At 41.9% G+C, this 21,288-nt stretch overlaps 1 protein-coding gene across 1 annotated transcript; it reads left to right on the plus strand.

Moving 5' to 3' along the window:
• The first annotated feature begins 570 nt into the window (after positions 1-570).
• Positions 571-20,304, plus strand: thbs4b (thrombospondin 4b). The gene is made up of 22 exons (XM_085792940.1): positions 571-929; positions 4,435-4,632; positions 5,776-6,026; positions 6,134-6,236; positions 6,413-6,495; positions 6,611-6,662; positions 6,765-6,916; positions 8,286-8,423; positions 10,599-10,676; positions 10,773-10,925; positions 11,057-11,161; positions 11,273-11,380; positions 12,133-12,292; positions 13,489-13,607; positions 14,371-14,423; positions 14,524-14,717; positions 15,682-15,860; positions 16,610-16,658; positions 16,770-16,966; positions 17,126-17,298; positions 18,088-18,227; positions 19,364-20,304. Exons 1-22 carry the CDS (start codon positions 851-853, stop codon positions 19,420-19,422), a joined length of 2,823 nt encoding a protein of 940 aa, XP_085649066.1. The 5' UTR covers positions 571-850; the 3' UTR covers positions 19,423-20,304.
• Positions 20,305-21,288: the final 984 nt, after the last annotated feature.

Consider the following 21,288-nt stretch of genomic DNA (forward strand, 5'->3'; position numbering starts at 1 on the left):
AATGTGGCAAGTCGAGTGGTGCCAGACATGCTGACGACCTGGAGGCCGTGTTGAGCCAGCAGCCTGTCTGAAGCTCTGCTCTGCTGGCCGGTTAACGCGGCTTGTTAAGGCGCAGGCTCATTTCCTGACTTTGCCGGGGGAAGGAGAGGGAGAAAGCATGAAGGACATATGGGAAAGGTGTCACATCTGATGCCTGGAAGGAAAGCGCAAGAATTTTTCCCAGTGCGTTCAGACAGAGTGTGAAAAAAAAAAAAAAAAACTAGAAGTCTGATTTGCTGGAGGTGGGGAAACTACATTTTCAGAAACACACCCCAAGCGTGAACTCGTCGGGAGTCCAAAAATATTACAGTTTTGGATTGAAGCGTGATTTCGGTGGCCAAAAGTGGGTTCCTAGAGTGGATTAGAAGCTGCTCATGTACAGTATGTTTGTGTAAGAGCCTGTGGGAACTGGTAGCAGCCAGTGGGAGCCAATGCAATAGAGAGTCTCCCCAGGTCACTCCTTCTCTGCGTGGGGCCGTCTGAGGAAGGTTTTAAAGGCAGGTTCTGGCCTTGATGCTCCTCCCTTTACTAAAAACTCCTGCAATCTCCTCTTTCACATCCACACACCAATTCGGACACACACACATTCATGCATGCACACACACACACACACACACACCTACTTACACACACGCAAACTGCCAGCAGCTTCTATTAAGGCTTAACATGACAGGCTTGCCTCACTTGTGATTCAAAAAAAGGAGGCAAGGACACAAACACACCACTCAGAGCAGACGCAGACATACGGGAAACTGCCGCTGGGTCACGTAGGCTACAGATAAGCTGATCTGGGACCAGTTGGAAGGACAAGATGGGTTTGTGGACGGCCTTGATACTGGCCTCGCAGCTGCTATTAAAACTGTGCTTACAAGTGGAAGCCCAGGCTTTAGGTAAGTTTTGTTTTAAGTGCTATTAACTTGGTTTCCATATTATATTATTTAAATGTCATAACTTTTTTTTTTGAAAATGCATCAGATTGATCGGTGATAACTGACTTCAGTGGCTCTCAATTAAGAAGTGAGAATCACATTTTTGGTTTTGTTGTTTGTTGATTTAACTTTAACACAGAGATATCTTTGATTTTGTTTGGATGCTGCAACATCCTGCTTGTGATGCAATTCTCCATTTTCATTATCTGTCAAAAAAAAAAAAGAAAAAAGAAAAGATTTAATGGCTCCAGCACTGGGTATTTTAACACACTGTGTTTGAGTTCAATGCATAATGTATAAAGCAGACACTGTGAAAGAGAATATCATATGCAGACCCAAAGAACACAAAGGATTAGCCACGGCTGTGTGATCGTCACTAAGGTACGAATAAAATGCTAAATATCCCTGTCAGTTGTAACACAGTCAAATGAATTCCTGCGTTTGTGACAGGAGGCAGAGGAAGATAAAGGAGTGGAAGTATAGACAAAGTTTCAAATCCATGCAGCATCTTTCTCCTGAAGTAAAAGTCACCCCGCTTTTCATATCTATGCAGCTGGATCAGCTTGATTACTGCAGCTCAGGAGACTCAGCTCTCTGGCTTGTATTAATTCAAACAAAGTCTCAGCTAGGTCACACACATGGGAATAATCAGAGACGATCTGGGCGCAATATTGAACTTCAAGTCACAGAGTCTTCTCTCTCTCTCTCTTTGACACAGACTTCCAATCACACACAAATTTGTTCAAGGTCACACACACACACACACACATATTCACTCGCAAACTAGAGCTGCAGTCGACTTGTAGAAATATTGGTGTTTATAGTTTATCAGCTTCTTTCAAATCCCCCCAGTTGATTGATGGCATGCCTCTCATGCACCCATTAATCCCTACAATCTTTGGGCGATAACTGACTGATGTTTTGTATAAAACAAGTCCAGATTAATGGAGTTCATCATCTATCATTTCCCTTGCAAATAGCTTATTGTCTGCCTGACTGGAATTCACTGTGTTTAAAAAGGAGCGAGACCGATTTAAAGCTGCAGTAAGTGATATTTAAGTAGCACAAAACAGCCGTTCTATCTCTGCAAAGGGTTATTGGGGTTATTGATCAATATTAATGTCTCAAGGATGACTTCACTGGGAGATGAGATTACTGGAATTCGAAAATTCACTTTCTACTCCGAGCACAAAGACTCCCCCGGCCTGGGACAAAAGAGTGTCTTTACAGCAGCTGTAATCCATATTTTTATAATAATGATGTATCAAATAAAAAATGTGAAATCAAAGAGACAGTAAAGGGATCACTTGTAATAATCAATCTGAGGAGAACCCTCACCTGAATCGACTTTATGGCGAGTTTCATCTCGTAGTTTAGCAATCTGGTAACAGAACTTTTGGTTCACTCTCACAGTTCTCATCAACTCATTTCAGCCATAGTAGGCAGCTCAGCTCAGCTCAGTACAATAGAATAGAATAGAATAGAATACAATACAATACAATATAATAGGATAGAATAGAATAGAAGCACAGTGCATCAACAATGACAAAATTTAAGATGTCTCTCCAATCAGTGCAATAAAAAAAAGCCATAAAAAACCACTGTACACTACCCAGGGCCATTGCTAGGAATTCTGGGCCCCTGAAAGAATACTAAAGTGGGCCCCTACCCCCTGACTCTCCACTTTTTTTTCTTAGACTACATATGTATAATTATCATTTTTTAATTTGCCTACTTTGTTTAGATGCTAATGCAGCATTACTATGAGTATTAGTCAGGGTCTTATGCAGAATAAATCAGTCATAAAGAGATTAGACTAATGGGTTTTTTTTGTGGGGCCCTTCTGGGCGCTAGGCCCCTAGAATTATCATCACCTTTCTCCCCTATACAACGGCCCAGACGCTACCTCTTCAGCACAGAGATAATTAGTAACTGGCTGGTGAACATAGGAGGAGAAAAACAGTTACAAAGAAGAGTTCATATTGGCTGGAGAGACATGACTCAGAAAATGAGCACAAATATTTCCCATCATGAGGTTAAGTGATCATCTGGGCTTCCATTAGGCTGCTTACTCATTGCAGTTTCTAAAAAAAAAAAAGAAAAAAAAAAGTGACTTCACTGTTTATGTTACTACCGTACATGGTTATGTGGGTGATGTCATTTCTTCATCGCCGGTAGTTGTTTTTACTAAGTTTCCCATGAATTTACGATAAATCACGGCTTTCCACATACAAAGCATCAAATGTGAGGCATTTGTTAGGAGGCCAGAAGAAGAATGCCGACCATTTGCACACTTTTTTGTGGTAGTAATATATAACTGTGACAGATTTATATGCTGGTGTTAAGGAGAGGGCAAGACACAGGATTAGTTTATGGCTTTCAGCAGAGCTAGTTTTATGAAGCTTGAAATCGGAGGTTAATCAGGGGGTGAAATGAGACACTCTCACAGGATCTCTGGAGAAACACAACACTGACCTCCACCAAACCTTCTGTCCAAAAGACTTATGAAGAGTGGGAATATGTGTACAGTAACTCTTGTGCAATGAGTATCATTTGTTTCTAAGTTGTTTTATTCACTTTTTGGACTTTTTTTTTATTATAAGGAGCAATAAGTCAAATGCAACACTCCACCAGGTGAATACCAAAGACAGATGTTGACCATAGAATGCGAGCATCTGCGTTGTCACATTTTTTTGCTGCACACATTTTCGATACACCATGTGCTGAACGAGAGAGAGACACACGAGGGACGGCGGACAGAGGAGCGAGATGAAAGGAAGAAGAAGAGATCTCATCATGCTTCGCAATCTTGGCTGACAGCGGCTGGTCTCTGGGAGCATTTGGGAGTAATTTTGCTCCCTCGCGACAGAGGGCCTTGTGGACTGCTGCGAGCGTACTTGTGCATTCATGATGTGTGCAGATGGTAGACTAGAGATTCACTGCACATCCTCTCTTGGCCTTCCCAGTCCCCAAGTCACGTTATTAAAGGAAGCCTCTAAACAGCAGCATAAGTGTTCTCTCTCTGGCGTTTTCACAACCACTAAGCCTGTCAGTAGATTTAGACGTCTTAATCCTGCCATACATCAATGAATGGACTGAGTATAAATGCATTTTTATCAACCAAACAGCTTTACAGACCCAACAAAATACAACAAACACAGCCCCACATCCACCAGGCGACTAATAGGCACCTCAGGAAGCTAATGGTGATCCAAATAAAGAGAGAAAGTCGGAGTATAGAGCTCGGATGTACTTAGAAATCCACCGGCCAACTCTGTCTGCCAAGTTTGCTCTAACTGATTGACGCAACAGCAACAAACACTGGGTCAACATCATCATCTCCTTGTTGACTCGGGATGTGTTTACTCTGGGATCGGAGCGCTGCTGCAGGTTGTAAATATTCATATCTCATCATCCATTACTCATGTGCTTTACCGCTTGTCTCTTTCCCTTCCCCTGTCAACAGTCTATGATCTGCTCACCTCGCCTGATTGCCTGCCAGACCTGCTGCAGGGGGGTCTGGTGGAGCAAGGGGTGACGGAGGCTTTCATCCTTGCCACCTTCAAGCTACAACCCAAGACCGGAACCACTGTGTTCGGCCTGTACAACCCGCGGGACAACAGCAAGTACTTTGAGTTCACTGTGATGGGGAAGCTCAACAGAGGTAAGAGAGCAGGAGGGAGGCTCTGGTACAGTTTTTTTTTATATATCAACAGTGGGTTAAATGACTCTGTGTAGGGATTCATTTAAAGCAGAAGTAAGCGGAATGCTTGTGTTAATATAAGTCTTAAATAGTTATATCTTCCGACGGCAATCACTTATATAGAGTGTTTGGTCTGAAACACGGGTCTGTCAGTCACTCTGCTCTTCTGTAAGCCGAGGAGAAAACTTTCCTTGTATCCTACAACCTTTATCCAATGAGGAGAGAGAACGGCATAAAGGGGCGGTCCTCTCTGTGTGTGCAGCCAAGGGATGCGCGTGAATGTGGTGACGTAGGGACGAGGGCGGGAACTGCTAACTCCATCCGCTGACAAGAAGTTAGCCAAAATGACCGGATCGCTTACTTCTGCTTTAACTTAAAGAGGAACTATGCAAAACTTGCACCTTAATTTTACAGCTCTGGAGTAATTGTGATGGTTAAATGAGAAAAAGGGTAGAATGGAGGCTCTTTGCCTTCCACCTAGCGTCTCTTGGCCGCAAACCAACCTTGGAAGATCAGCGCCTCCAACCCGGGGTCCCAGATCTCGTCTCGCAAGATACATGGACTGCTTTACGGCACTATGACAAAAACACGCTCGGTAATCCGTAATCTCTTGTCTGCGAAAACAAATGCACATGGCCAGAGGAGGGTTGATGAAACCCGTTCAAATATGCACTCCTCCTGTAGCGAAAAAGCATTCAGACTTGCATAGTTCCCCTTTAATTTAGCCTTTTATCTTATTTCTGGTCACATTTGTTCATTCCCCACCACCAAACAGCATAGTTCGATTTTTCGCAGCAGTATAGGAGAAGACCAAAAACAGAACTAAAAGGAGAGAGGATATGGTTGACTTGGCCACATTATGCACAACTATGAACAACATATTAGACATGCCCCTTCAATAAGTAGAATAAGCAACAAAAACACTCTGCAAATCCAGTGATATTCATCTCCAGTGGTATCATTATGAATAAATAAATGCATGCTAGACTAAACACGTTCTATTTTGCTCCAAAACATCAGCATATTAGCATCGTCCCTTTACTGTGCAACCTCACATGGCTGCTAGCATGTTATCTCCTCACTGCCTGCTCTGTCCTCTCGCAGCTGTGTTACGCTACCAGCGGACTGACAAGAGGATGAGCTCGGTAACCTTCAACAACCTGGTGCTGGCCGACGGCCAACAGCACCGACTGTTGTTCCACCTGAAGGGGATGCAGCAGCAGGGGCCGGGCGGGGTGGAGCTGCATCTGGACTGCAGGCTGGTGGAAACAGTCAGGGATCTCCCTGCTGCCTTCCAGGGTCTGCCAGCAGGCTATGGTATGGTGGAGCTAAAGACCATGCAAGCCAGAGACCAGGTGACCCATCATTTATAGGATTTCCATACAATAATGAATATGTGTCTGGTCTCAATATGGATCTGGGAGGCTTATACCAGCCACTTTGACTTGTTTTATTCCTACAGGAGAGCTTAGACGAGCTCAAACTGGTGGTCGGAGACACTTTTGAGAACGTTGCTTCGTTACAAAACTGCCATTTCCAACAAAGAGACTCCGTCCAAACTCTGGGTAAGATTCTTTCAGTGGAAGTGAACGTCCACATGAGACGGCCAAGTGTTCCCAGGAAAACAGTCTCAGCGGTAGAAAAACAACAGTCAGTGTTTGTTGGAGTGACTTGAGAGCAGGCTCAGATAATCCCCCCGTCTCTCCCTCAGTCAAAGTAAATAACTGTGCCTTTCTCTTAGGGGTCAACACGAAGCAGCTGTCGAACCAAATGCTGGAGTTAACCAAGGTGATAAACGAGCTGAAAGACGTCCTCATTCAGCAGGTAAAGGACCACTTACAGTTCCTCCGAGGCCACTTAATCCCTGCCACCTGACCCCTGACCTCCCCGACAGCTTCCCTGACTCAATACAACTGTGTTTCTGTTTGACCCTTTGTAGGTCAAAGAGACCTCATTTCTCAGAAACACCATCTCAGAGTGTCAGGCCTGCGGTAAGACGATCTCCAATAACAGTCAACGGAGCTCAGTCATTACGTTTGCATCAAAATAAAACTTTTTCTTCTGTCGTTTTTTTTTTGTTTGTTTTTTTGAAGGCCTGGGTGGGACTGAGGTGGTGAAACCACGGTGTGCCCCTGGTGTCTGTTTCCGTGACGACATTTGTATAGAGACAGCAGATGGTGTTGAGTGTGGACCCTGTCCTGATGGATACACCGGGGACGGTTTCAACTGTGATGATGTGGACGAGGTAAGGAACAGTGTGTGTTTTCTCTGCTTCCACTCTTGTGAGAATCAATATGAGTCAAGACCTGCAGATTAAAGACTTTTTTTTTCTTTTTTTTTTTTTTTTTACAAAGTTTGGCCATTCTTATCTATCCTCAGTCCTTGTATTTCCAAAGTAAGCTCGTCGTAAAGTTAAGATGAAAGTTGGCCCTACACAAACAAGGCACTGTATATATTACCTGATGACAGTGTACAGTAGCAGACAGTTCATAATCTCTTTGTGGATATAGGTGGAAATCATTGAGCTAATAGCTTGTTGAATCTACCCTCACCTCCAGTGTACAGTATAATGGAAAGTGGTTAAGTGCAGTCCTTGAACTACAGCATATACTTGAAATACATTTGACATTTATCAACACATTGTCTGTGCTGTCTATAAAACAAGTGGTGCTTCTCTGTAGTTTTATCTATATAACGACTTAAATAGGCTACGTGTTGATTTATTAGCAAGATGGTAAATTGTCTTTTTGTTCTATTTTTTTTGTTCTATAAACTTTCTATATTTTCATACAGATAAACTAGTCAAGTAGTTCTAGTCAATTTTTATTTCTAACCTTTATCCAGAATAATCTCAACAGAGCAGTGATGGGGAAAAGAGATGGGAGAGAGGGAGAGGAACATTCAACACGGGATTTGACCTGGGAATGCTGCAATAACAATATATGTTATGCAGGCCACCAGGATGGTCTTTGTCTGAGAATACAGAGCGGTACCACAGGGCATTATGGACTGTTAGTGCACTGGCACTCAGAGAAGCTACAAGCCCGAGAGTGACGGTTTAGAGAGAGAGACTCTGGGTTTGTACAAATTGGGGTCTCTGAGTTCTGAGTGAGCTGACACAGGACTTTAAATGATCTGAATAATTCAGAACTGAGATTTTCCTGGCCTTAAAAAGGTCTATGAGAAATTTTACAGGCTGATTTCACCAGGTTTTTTTTTTTATAGGGGAGTGGGGTTGGGGGAGCTAGACAAAAAAAATATGGGAATGGGATGATGGAAGTAGCGCATGGGGTCTGAAGGCACAGAAGTTAATATGGTGTCATGGGGTCTGGGGACCAAAGCTGCAGATAGATAAAGGTAAAAGTTTGGCAATTTAGTAAAAGTTGAGGAAAGGTTGTTGCAGATGGAAGTCTCCATAAGGATAGAAGTACAAGTACGAGTGTGTGTGTGTGTGTGTTTGCACTGACCTCTTTTCTAAGGACTGGCCCCTTCAGCATTCTCTTTTTTGCATGAGCAAAAGTGTCATCAAGCCTAAAAGCTTTTGGGGGGAGAAGCCCTGTGAGAACCACATACATTTTGCAGCTTCACCAGAGCTCGTGTCCTCCTTCCTGCAGTGCCAGTTTAACCCCTGCTTCCCCGGAGTGAAGTGCGTCAACACGGCCCCGGGCTTCCGCTGCGACGCCTGTCCCCTGGGCTACACCGGCCTGCCAGTGGAGGGGGTGGGAGTTTTGTACGCTCAGACCAACAAACAGGTGAGACAGGGGGAACAGGTGAGGGGGGGGCATATGGAGGACAAAATGAGAGCAGAATTAAAGGAGAATTCCGGTCATTTTCATTTTGATCCCTAAATCGTTAACCCTAGGGTTAGTTACACCATTGCTAGACGGTGCTAGGGATAGCAATAACGCTAACATATGGGGGCAATTCTTTCAACCACAATAAACACTCAAAAAACAATCAAATATCTATGGTACATGACTGGAATCCTTATGACACACCACTGAACTCATATAGTGTACAGTATAAACAGTATAAACTTTGTGTTTTAGCATGTAGTCACTCACCTCAGATAACTTTAGCCTAACCAAAGACGGTATCTTTGGCCTAACTCTGGAACGTCCTAGAAAGACATTACTATCCGATCGCAGAGCGCCTGCTCTCCCCGCCACAGAAACAAACACTTTTTCCTTGTTGTGATGATTTCTTTACAAATATAAACGGTCGAGCAGTGCAGTGGTAATGTCCAAAATATCTCTGACCGTTTATTTTTGTAAAGAAATCATCACAACAAGGAAAAAGTATTTGTTTCTGTGGCGGGGAGAGCAGGCGCTCTGCGATCAGATAGTAATGTCTTTCCAGGATGTTTCAGAGTTCGGCTGTCTGAGGTGAGTGATTACATGCAAAAACACAAAGTTTATAGCCTACTGTTTATACTGTACACTATATGAGTTCAGTGGTGTCTCGTAAGGATTTGAGTCATGTGCCATAGATATTTGATATTTTTTGAGTGTTTGTTGTGGTTGAAAAAATTGCCCCCATAGTTTAGCGTTGTCGCTATCCCAAGCGCCGTCTAGCCATGGTGTAACTAACCCTAAAATCTATTAGGGATAGTAGGACTAAGTGCAAGTGAAGGGTAAATTAGCCTATTATTCAAAATTAAAAAGTTATACAGGAAATTATCTGTGGGATCAATTAGTGTCGTTTAAATTATGATATTTTTTTTGATATGAAGAACCTATTATGATATTAGATTTAAAAAAAAAAAAGTTTTAGGACATTCAAAAAATACTTTTCTCTCAAACTCAACTTTTAAAAATATTAAAATTAATACCTATTCATTTTTGCTCATGGACAAAATCTGAATCTGTGTATTGTTACTTGCACATACTATTGCAAGTGCTGACAAAAGATGTCTGAAATTTACTGAAAAGTCGAGTGTCTCAGCATCTGTGACCTCGAGGTATCAGGATTCGAAGTCCATTAAATTCCATCGTGATGTCGCAAAATCCTGAATGATTTTTTTAAGATGCACGCAGACATACTTTTCCTCTCCAGCAGATGAATGTCAAAACAATTTCTCAGTATCGAATTCTGCACATACTTTATTCTGCACAGTGAAGGTCAAGTGTCCCAAATGAAGTGCAAAACACATCGGAGCAGAGGAGATTTTAACATAGCATACATTCTTATGGCTACCAGGGAACAAAGCACTAGGTTAATCCGGCGAAGAGGGGGCTGTTTTAAAAATTATAATAAAAACTGGTGGGGAAATAGTGTCACTGCAGGATCCACCTGACTTTATAACTGATACTGAAGAAGAACCTAAACAAGCTTCATGTTATACCATCAAATAATCAATAATTTAGAGGATAAATAGTAAAAGAAAAAAAAAATGCTATCGTTTTTTGGCATATTATAATATAAAGAACAATGTGGTAGCTAAGCAGTTCATCATCAGATCATCAGACTAAACAAAACACAACTCTGCCCACACTAGTACATCTTCCCTGGAATGAGGGAATAAATTAGCTCCATAAAATTCTTCTTTATAAAAGAAAAATAATAGATATTTATATAACTGTACACCTTATCAGTTCATTTCTAGACTTATTTGAAGAGCATTGAACTGAAGAAACTGAACCGGTGATCACATTTTACCCCTTTTTGAAATAATTACACAGTAGATAGATAAAAGTGTGATATGTAATAATTAATATTTAACAGGGAGTTTAAAAAGTACTTAGAGCATCATTTAACAAGCTTGAGCTCCCCTATCAGGACTCGTGGTGTATATTGTGCAGCAATTATTGTGACCCTGAAGTGTGAAGAGAATTAAAGATGGGAAATTGTCACAAAACCAAAAACTTTTGGATGATTTCACATGTGACGTTATACTGTAGACTCACGTTGTATACTGTACATTTCAGGTCTGTGACGACGTTGACGAATGCAAAGGACCCAACAATGGAGGCTGCACCGCAAACTCAGTCTGTCACAACTCAGTGGTAAGATTACACCGCCGCAGGTTCATGCAACAAATACTTTTATTTCTGTGACTTGAAGAGGCTGACATATCGTATCCCTTCCTCACTCCTGCACAGGGCTCCTATCAGTGCGGCAGCTGTAAATCTGGTTTCACAGGAGATCAGGTGAAAGGCTGCAAGCCGGAGGTCAGCTGCAGCAACAGCCTCACCAACCCCTGTGACATCAACGCCCAGTGTTTTGCAGAAAGAGACGGATCAGTCACTTGTCAGGTATAGGATTTTTTACACCGCTCATGCATTCTTATAAACAAACTTGCAAACGTACAACTGTTTGTATAAAAACAGCTGCACATACAGTACTTTCGATTTGATTTTCTGAGTCGTTCCATTTGTCTTGTCAGTGTGGAATTGGCTGGGCAGGTAACGGGTACCTGTGCGGGAAGGACACTGACATTGATGGATACCCAGATGAGAAACTCAAATGCAAGGACACCAGCTGTAGAAAGGTAAATTTGATTGGTTTTTTTGTTGTTGTTTTTTTTTAAAGTAGGCTACAATTTATCTGCAAAATACAACTTTGCTGCTGTGATGTTTCATCCATTGACATCTCTCTACAGGACAACTGTGTCTACGTTCCTAACTCTGGTCAAGAGGACGCTGACAGGGACGGACATGGAGACGCCTGCGATGACGATGCAGATGGTGATGGTATTCCAAACGAACAGGTTGGTGGAGACCTATACAGTACCAACAAACCCATGGAAGCACACAATGGCTACATGACAACAAGTAATAAAAGAAGAGGGGAACATGCACATCACAGTCACCTTAAGCCCAAAGTGACATCTTCAAATTGCTTTGGTCTGACAACCAGAACAAAACCCACAGACATTCAAGGATACGGTATTATGGGACATACGCGCTTATCGGCTTTGTTGCTGAGAGTTGTAATAGAAGATCTACAGTATACCACACTCATCTATCCAATGAATCTCAAAATATCTCTTGCAGCGAGTTAGCTGCAAAGAAGACTGGCTCTGTCCAATGTTAGTATAGTCCATTACCTCTGAAGCTCAGAAACCAACATGAATTTAGCTTATTGTAGTCAAAAAAGCCATGGATGTAGCATTGGTTGTACACAACAAGAAGCACTGTGTTGTGTTAATTATAAAGCGTCATGGTGCTGGTAAGTGGAATTTTTGTCCTTAAAACAGAGGAAGTTAAATTTTTTCTCTTTGTTTCCAGTCTTCGATCCAATCCAAACAAAGTGGCTGCTGCCAGTAGCTTCATATTTTGGCTGTATATAGAAATGAGATGTCAGAGAAATGTTGAACTATAGCCCTTTAAACTTTAAACAACACATCACTCAACAAAACCTTTTCTTTTGATCAGTTTGTGGAACAATTGTTTGAGCTTTAACACAGACCAAGAGACACAGTACTTAACACGTCTCTGTCTGTCTGTCTGTCTGTCGCAGGACAACTGCTGGTTAAAGCCCAACGTGGACCAGAGGAACAGCGATAAGGACAGCCACGGAGACGCCTGTGACAACTGTCGCATGGTGGAGAACCCGGACCAGAGGGACACCGACAGCGACGGCAAAGGGGACGCCTGCGATGACGACATGGATGGAGATGGTATGGAGAGAAATTACATCACTAACACTGACGCTCATGTTATATAACCTGCATCACTGAAAGCGTTCTACTGTTATGGCTTATTACACTGCTACACTCTCCTTCACATTTGAACCATGCCCCCCTCCCCCTATGCATGCATACATTATGCAAAAAAACACCCTGATGAAGACAGAAGTTACATTAAATTACGCATCTCCCTCCCTCAGACATGTAGAAATAGTATATCACTGTGTTGTGGTGTGGTGTGGATGGTTGTGTAACCAAGCTGAGCAGTGAGAAACAGCACTGCAAAAAAAAAAAAGCAAAAAAAAGTCAAAGGCAATAGCAGTCTGACCCCAGAGCGAACACAAGCTTTGATCATTCACCAGTATGATTACACCTCAAAAAGCCCCACAGGAGAGAAGATAGTTCTTCCTCTATCGCTGCTGCTTGACCTTTATGCATTTGTGGTGCTGCTGCTGCCTCCATGCGATGAATGAAAAACAGCCTCTGACCACAAACTGCTGCTGGCCGACATAGCAAGTGCAACAGTGCAACCTAGTGGTGAGAGTAGAAACAACATGCTGTGAGATAAATCAGTGCACCACGCAGTAAGTGTGGATACAACGCCTAAAGATTTCTCGAACAGTTTCACTATTCAAATATAAATTCACTTAGTGGCTGATCAATGAAAATGTATCAATTGTTCCTATAAAAAAAATGATAGATTGAATGATTGTAATGAGGCTGCCACTAATGATTTTTGCATTATGATTTTATCTGTCCATTATTTTTCTAATTTGATTGATTTCCAAGAGATTGATTAAGGTGGCATCTTTATAAGGATGTAAATTGCTTGTTAATTATTTAATTTACTATCAAATAAGAGAAAGAAAGGCAGCAACGACTCAGGAACTGAAATTACAGTTTGGCACTTTTGATGCAAATTATTAAAAATGCTGCAAAATAATATCAATTTGATCGGGTGATTGCTGATTGTCAGAAGGAAGTCACAATGAAAACAGCTTTTACTTTGTTGTAGGAAAAAATCTCTTGACTGAAAAAGTGGCTGTGCCAGTTGTACCACCTCTGAATATACAGCACTGTAATTATCTTCACTCCACTGCTATAAAAAAAGAGACAGGAGTGGCTTTTGCTTGACGTGCTAAATGTCACTAACTATCTGGTATGGGGGGGCATCTGGGGGGGATCAGGCCTGAAGAACTTCCTGGACAACTGCCAGCGCGTCAAGAACAGAGACCAGCTGGACCGGGACGGAGACGGTGTGGGAGACGCCTGTGACAGCTGCCCCGACATCCCCAATCCCAACCAGGTCAGTCAGAGCCAGAATCAGTCAGATGAGTACAGATGGATGGATGGATGGATGGATGGATGGATGGATGGATGGATGGATGGATGGTCTTTAAAGGGATAGTTCAACATTTTGGCAAATTGGCCCATTGCCATAATCCCTACAGTCATAGCAGTAGGTTTGTTACCTTTAATTGTCGGTGCAAGCTATTTTTAGAAACGGGCGGAGCAGAACAGTGAGCTGCTCAGAGCTACGCTACGGAGGCTAATGGGATTTCTTGGTTTCTGTCATCAAACTCATCAAATACACAATCCAACAACTCCAAAACGCTCTGGTGGACAAGTTGTGACCTGCACATTCACCACACTATGAGATAATAACGGAGTTGTTTTCGAGGTAAATGCAGAGTCTGCTTGCCGAAAAACTGTCCCTGAAGGGAACGCGCATCAGCGGTTTTGCATGAACTTACCTCTAAAACGACTCGTAACGTTCTATTATCTCATAGCGTGTTGAATGTGCAGGTCACAACTTGTCCACGACAGCGTTTTGGAGTTTTTGGATTGTGTATTTGATGAGTTTGATGAGAGAAACCAAGAAATCTCATTAGCCTCAGTAGCGTAGCTCTGAGCAACTCACTGCTCTGCTCCGCCGTTCTACAAATAGCTTGCAACGACAATTAAAGGTAACGAACCTACTGCTATGACTATAGGGATTATGGCAATGGGCCAATTTGCCAAAATGTTGAACTATCCCTTTAAACAATCTCTCTGTTCTCTCGCTACAGTCTGATATTGATAATGACCTGGTTGGAGACTCCTGCGACACAAACCAAGACAGGTGATAAGACACATACGTCACTGTTGTTTTTCTTTTCTTTCTACCATGTCGAGTAGCAGCTTTTTATTCATGCCATATTATCATGTCACTTTCCCTGTAGCGATGGCGACGGTCACCAAGATACCAAGGACAATTGCCCGTACGTGATCAATAGCTCCCAGCTGGACACAGACAAAGACGGGCTGGGTGACGAGTGTGACGATGACGATGACAACGATGGGATCCCTGACAGTATACCGCCCGGACCTGACAACTGTCGGCTGGTACCAAACCCTGACCAGACTGACGACAACAGTGAGTTTAAAAATACAGAGCACATTCACACCCTTCACTATGAAAACAGTTTATTATATCAATACTAAGATATTAGTGTTGATACATTTGACTGAAAACCAGCTCGATTGAAAAAAGAAAACGCTCATAATTTCATCTCAGTGTCCATATTTCCTCTGAACTGTTCCTGACTGACCTTTATACATTCAGTTTTCCACCCCAATTTCACACACACACAATGGAGATCAAGCAGCAGCAACCTTGGGCAGATTAAGTGGCAATTTTGTTGGGTAAAAGCACAATTTTTTTTTTTTTGCGCCAGCACCCATTTGGCAATTTTGTGACATTACTTGCGTGAAAATGGACTGTGAGGTCAATGGGAGTGGAGTGCCAATTGAAATCAAGTGTTGCGGGGCAGTTGAGGTTGGTAGTCAGGCAGTTAAGTGATGGAGAGTGGAGAGAGACCTTCACGGTGTCTTAAAAGATATTCTTAGACTTGTATGATAAGCTGAGTCATTCTATACGTATGTCTCTCATTTGTTTTTTCTAGTTTTTAGTGGTCATAGTCTATAGTTGTACAGTTTATCACGACTCAGAGACAGAATTACTTTTTACCACTGAAGAGGCAACTCTATTTTGACCATCAATATTAAAGACCTGCAGCATACAGTATTGTATTATTATGTTATTCTGCTATAATGTGAATATTCCTTTAAGAAAAGACTTCATCTGGCCTTCAGTCAGATATTTGGGGTGTTTTATATTCAGGCCTTGCATCTCAGACTCTGCAGCTTCTGAACAAGGACAGCAAGTTCCTTTGGAGTGGGCCTTTTTGACACTATTGGTGTAAAATCTCCTCAGTGTGACAAGGTGAATGAGAGGGGCCAAATTTAAAGGGAATGCAAGTGTCTCTATCTGTGCCTTGATTCTGAATTAATGACTCATTGTTTCCTGCTTAATAACGTCCCTGTCTTGTCTCTCTCAGATGATGGAGTCGGAGATGTGTGTGAGTCTGACTTTGACCAGGACAAAGTGATCGACAGGATCGACAACTGTCCCGAGAACGCCGAGGTAACCCTGACCGACTTCAGGGCCTATCAGACGGTGGTTCTGGACCCCGAGGGCGACGCCCAGATCGACCCCAACTGGGTCGTTTTGAACCAGGTGAGAAAGTTAAAGCTGCTGTCGACAATATCCTTACATCATAACTGTATCATGACAGTGTGTAATGTAAGAGCTGTCATGTCATACTAACAAACCTAAAGAGAACATGCAACTTCACTGATTTTAGTAGATAGTAGGGGTGGGAATCTTTTACTATCTCACGATTCGATTCGATTCGATTCTGATTTTTGGGGCTACGATTCGATTCAAAATCGATTTTCGATTCAAAACGATTTGATTCATAATGATTTCTGCTTCAGTCTATCGGTGTAAAGGATCCTCATGATCTACTCCAGTCTGCTTTGCAAGACAGAATGACTAAAGTGTCTTTTTCACATTTATTGAGTTTTAAACATTTATCCATGCTTAGATGGAATTGTTGAAACTGTTGCATAAAAGCAATATCACATATTGCTTAAGTAACAAAATTAAAAGTGCCTCTTTATTAAAAAATAGTGCAGTTAAACATGCTGCCTTTTAAATTCTAAGGAAATGGAGGCCGACAGCCAGTAGATTTGTTTCATTTTTTAAATTTTTTAAAATTGATTTTGGGACATTTTATATCGATTCTGAATCATATTAAATGTGAATCGATGTTTTTGGCACACCCCTAGTAGATAGATACAATAAGTGATTGCATAGTGGAGCAGTTAGCAGCTAAAGTACGGTGGTCCTGAGAGATCAAAACACTGCAAACTTAAGAAAACACATGCAAACAGAAAAAAACTCTCTCCCTCTTTCTCACAAAGGGAATGGAAATTGTTCAGACCATGAACAGTGATCCAGGACTTGCTGTTGGTAAGATGTCTAAACTCTTCATATTGACTGTCAGTCACCAAAAAAACAAACCAAAAAACATATAATTTGCCCCAAACACAGTACGTCGTTGACACACTTTGTTGTTGCCAGGCTACACTGCTTTCAGTGGGGTGGACTTCGAGGGGACATTTCACGTGAACACAGTGACGGATGACGACTACGCCGGCTTCATCTTCGGCTACCAGGACTCTTCCTCCTTCTACGTGGTGATGTGGAAGCAGACCGAACAGACCTACTGGCAGGCGACACCCTTCAGAGCCGTGGCCGAGCCCGGCATTCAGCTTAAGGTGAAAGTGCAACTCATGTCAGACATCGCCCACAGCAGCAACAGCAGATTCATATTTGTCCTATTTTTATCTGTATTTTCCACATTTCTGCCTTTTATCTTCTCTGTCTGCCTCCACACATCCGTCTCCTCCTCACCACCTCTGCTGTCTGTTCGTCAGGCTGTCAAGTCTAAATCGGGCCCCGGGGAGCACCTGAGAAACTCACTGTGGCACACGGGAGACACCAACGACCAGGTGCGTCTGCTGTGGAAGGACCCGAGAAATGTGGGCTGGAAGGACAAGGTGTCCTACCGTTGGTACCTGCAGCACCGCCCACAGGTTGGATACATCAGGTGAGACAAGTGCCCCCTCTCATTTCTGTGGGTTATATACAACAGCATATTAACTTAAAGGGATACGCCGACATTTTAATTTTCATGCAGCAACAAGGGAGATAGAGCCTGTATCGTACCGTAATTAGCTTAGCTCAAACGCTGGAAGTGTATAGGTAGTGTTAGCCTGCCTCCTACCCGAGCCGAAATCAGCAGTCAGAAGCTGATTTCATTTTAGCTCTAAACTCTGTAAATATATCACTTTATCGACATTTCAAACATTTTTAGGCGAGAAAGTAACCGTTTAGATCAGCAGTGTGTCGTTAATTTGTCTAAATACCAGCTGTTTACAATTTTGTTCGGACGAATTTGGCGCTACTCAAGCTAGCAAGCAGGCTAACACTACCTATGCACTTCCAGCGTTTGAGCTAAGCTAATTACGGGCGATACAGGCTTTCCCTTGTCACTACACGCACAGTCGAAAGGATGGTGTCTATCTGCTTGTCATGGACTCGGGAGTGAGGCAAGACATGAAAAAAAAATGTTGGCATATCCCTTTAACTTACCATGATATTTGAAAACAAGAGGAAAATCAGTCTAGATCCGTCCAAAGGTACAAAAATCCAACTACAAGCAGATTAACTAGTAAGGGAGAGCCAGGCGAAGACTTTGCAGGGCTCATGCTAAGCTAAGATAACCATGTTTATCATATTATCAAACAGACATGAGACACTGCATAGATTTTCTCATCTAGTTCTTAAGTAAACAAGTGGAGTTAAAAAAAAATATCCTCATTGTTGATCTGTTCAGAGCACGGTTCTACGAGGGAACTGAGCTGGTTGCAGACTCTGGTGTGACTATTGACACGACCATGAGAGGAGGACGACTTGGCGTGTTCTGTTTCTCTCAAGAAAACATCATCTGGTCCAATCTGAAGTACCGCTGCAATGGTAAGGAAGTAATTTATCACGTTACATACATTCATCTCAACAGCGTTATGGCATTCATGTTCCCCTCACGATATACCGCACTTCACTTTGGTGATCCTTTTCCAACTTTTCATTGACCTCTGAGTTTAACTTTAAAGGGGATAGTTCAACATTTTGGCAAATTGGCCCATTGCCATAATCGTCTTAGCAGTAGGTTCGTTACCTTTAATTGTCGGTGCAAGCTATTTTTAGAACGGCGGAGCAGAGCCGCGAGCTGCTCAGAGCTACGCTACGGAGGCTAAAGGAAATTCTTGGCTTCCCTCATCAAACTCATCAAATACAAAATACAAAAACCCCAAAACGCTTTTGTGGACAAGTTGTGACCTGCACATTCACCACGCTATGAGATAATAACAGAACGTTACCAGACAGAGTTGTTGTTTTAGAGGTAAATTCATGCTGAAAAACTGTCCCTGAACGCAATGCACATCAGCGGTTTTGCATGAATTTACCTCTAAAACAACTCTGTCTTGTAACGTTCCATTATTATCTCATAGCGTGGTGAATGTGCAGGTCACAACTTGTCCACCGGAGCGTTTTGGAGTTGTTGGATTGTGTATTTGATGAGTTTGATGAGGGAAACCAAGAAATCCCATTAGCCTCCGTAGCGTAGCTCTGAGCAGCTCACGGCTCTGCTCCGCCGTTCTAAAAATAGCTTGCACCGACAATTAAAGGTAACGAACCAACTGCTATGACTATAGGGATTATGGCAATGGGCCGATTTGCCAAAATGTTGAACTATCCCTTTAACTAATGTAATTTCCATTAGCCACAGCTGCTCAATGGTAATATGAGAATCTATATATAACATAGTGAACCTGGGGAACATTAGACCTTAGGTAAACATCATTATGTTAGCATTGCCTCGAGGTACAGTATACTAGCATGCTGATATTAGACTATGGAGTATAGAGTCGACTCAACATATCTTCTTTAATGACCTCTATGACTTGTGTCTGGAAAGTGGAACGCTATGATATTTTATCTCGTTGCATAAACAAGAGTGAGACTGCGAAGAGAATTAGTTTGGCCTCACTCGGTTTTTACATTTCGAGCTGCATGGGCTCATGATCCCTCACTTCTTCTCACTTCCACAGACACCATCCCTGAGGATTTCCAGGAGTTCAGCACTCAGCACGGCGCTGACTCACTCTAAAGTCAAGATAAAAATATGACACCGGATCTCCAGAGAGTGCTTCTGTGAGGGAGTGAGTGAGTGAGTGAGTGAGTGTATGTATGTGTGTGTGTGGTGTGGGAGTGAGTGGGTGTGTGTATGAGTGTTGGTGGGAGTGTATATGTGTCTGTCTGTCTGTTTGTGTATTGGTGTGTACAGTTTCTGTGCATATATGACCACAATCTTTGTACTGTATGTGCATATTATCACGTCCAAGTCCTTTTTTTCTCCTAATTGTGTTCCCCTGTTTAACTGTCTCTTAAAGACTCCAGCTGAGCTTGTTATGCTGAATCTTGTAAGTTATAATGAAATTTACTGACCTGTACTGACTCTCAGTTCCATCACTGCATATAGTCTTAGCACAAGAGGCTGCACATTTCCACATATTTGCTTTTTTTCTTTAAAGTCCTTTTTTTTTTTTTTTTTTTTTACATAATAAGCTTGACATGTTCAAAATAAAGGGAACATCATTACACACACTAGTAGTTTTCTCCCACGCTGTCGTTTACCAAGAATATTTTAGCTTCATGTCTCATATTATAATCATATTCACCAGCAGAACCTGCGCCTTGGATCAACGTCAACCTGATGTTTCCTGTATTTTGATCATTCTGGGGTTGTATTGTCTTGGTCACTGAGCTTGTTGTTTACTATCAGCATGGTATTTCACATCTTCATTGGTGGTGAGGATGAACACTGTCTCAGTAGCTGTTTGATGAGGAACTTCAAGCAGTGTTACCTTGTCTCCCTCTTTCCTTTGGTCCATTCGGTTCTCAAGCTCTTGATCATTTCATATCTGTATAGTGATGGTGAACCTGGTCAAAATAAAGGGCTGTTTAATATATTGAAACCTTATTTTAATGTCCATTGATTTAATCGGTGCGTCGTTTGAGCAGATGTCCCATATGCAGAGGCTATAGTCCTTGCCACAGTGGCCCTGGTTCGATTCCCCTTCTCTCTGTCTCCTCATTTCCTGTCTCTCTACAGCTGTCCTATCAATTAAAGGCATAAAAGCCCCAAAAAATATTAAACAACAATAAAAAACATGTATATATATGTAGACACACATATACATGTATATATGGTAACACTTCAGATTAGGGGACACATATTCACCATTAGGTGCTTATTAATATACATATAAGTTGCTTACTAGCTCCTTATTAGTAATTATTAAGCACGTATTAACACCTTATTCTACATAGCCTTATTCTACCTCTATTACACCATGAATTAAGATTTTTCCTGATATTAACTCCTAATTATCACTTATTCATTGTAAATTAATGCATTGTTGTTTCTGAATAATGATGTGAATAACCAGCGGGTTATTGGGGCCTTGTACAGGGGCAGTGGCACTCTGAATTAGTATAGCATTAATGCATTCATTTACAATGAATATGCGATAATTAGGAGTTAATATCAGGAAAAATCTTAATTCATGGTGTAGTAGAGGTAGAATAAGACTATGTAGAATAAGGTGTTAATATGTTAATAATTACTAATAAGGAGCTCGTAAGCTACTTATATGCATATTAATAAGCACCTAGTTAATGGTGAATATGTGTCCCCTAATCTAACGTGTTACCATATATATATATATATACTGTATATATATTTCTTTTGTCATGTCAAATTGTTCTTCTCCAGTGTTTAACAACAAGCACTAACCCATAACTTCCTTGTAAACTCTTCTTTGTACTCAGAACGTGACACTCCTCAAACAAGGGCCTCTGTTTTTGCCCGAGTAGGAAATACTTTTCCTAATAAGATCATTCTTATCCCTGATTAGCTGCTGAGTTGAATAGAGAGACTTCGCTCTCTGCTCCAGTCGGGGGTCCTCTGGAA

Source organism: Trachurus japonicus, chromosome 12, assembly GCF_045865225.1.
Source record: "Trachurus japonicus isolate A0001 chromosome 12, Traja_1.0".
Classification (NCBI taxonomy): Eukaryota; Metazoa; Chordata; class Actinopteri; order Carangiformes; family Carangidae; genus Trachurus; species Trachurus japonicus.

Coding starts and splice junctions, on each gene's coding strand:
- thbs4b (XM_085792940.1), top strand. CDS start 851: ATGGGTTTGTGGACGGCCTTGATACTGGCCTCGCAGCTGCTATTAAAA. Junction 12,293..13,488: donor TGACGACATGGATGGAGATG/GTATGGAGAGAA, acceptor GGGGGGGATCAG/GCCTGAAGAACTTCCTGGAC. Junction 15,861..16,609: donor ACTGGGTCGTTTTGAACCAG/GTGAGAAAGTTA, acceptor TTTCTCACAAAG/GGAATGGAAATTGTTCAGAC.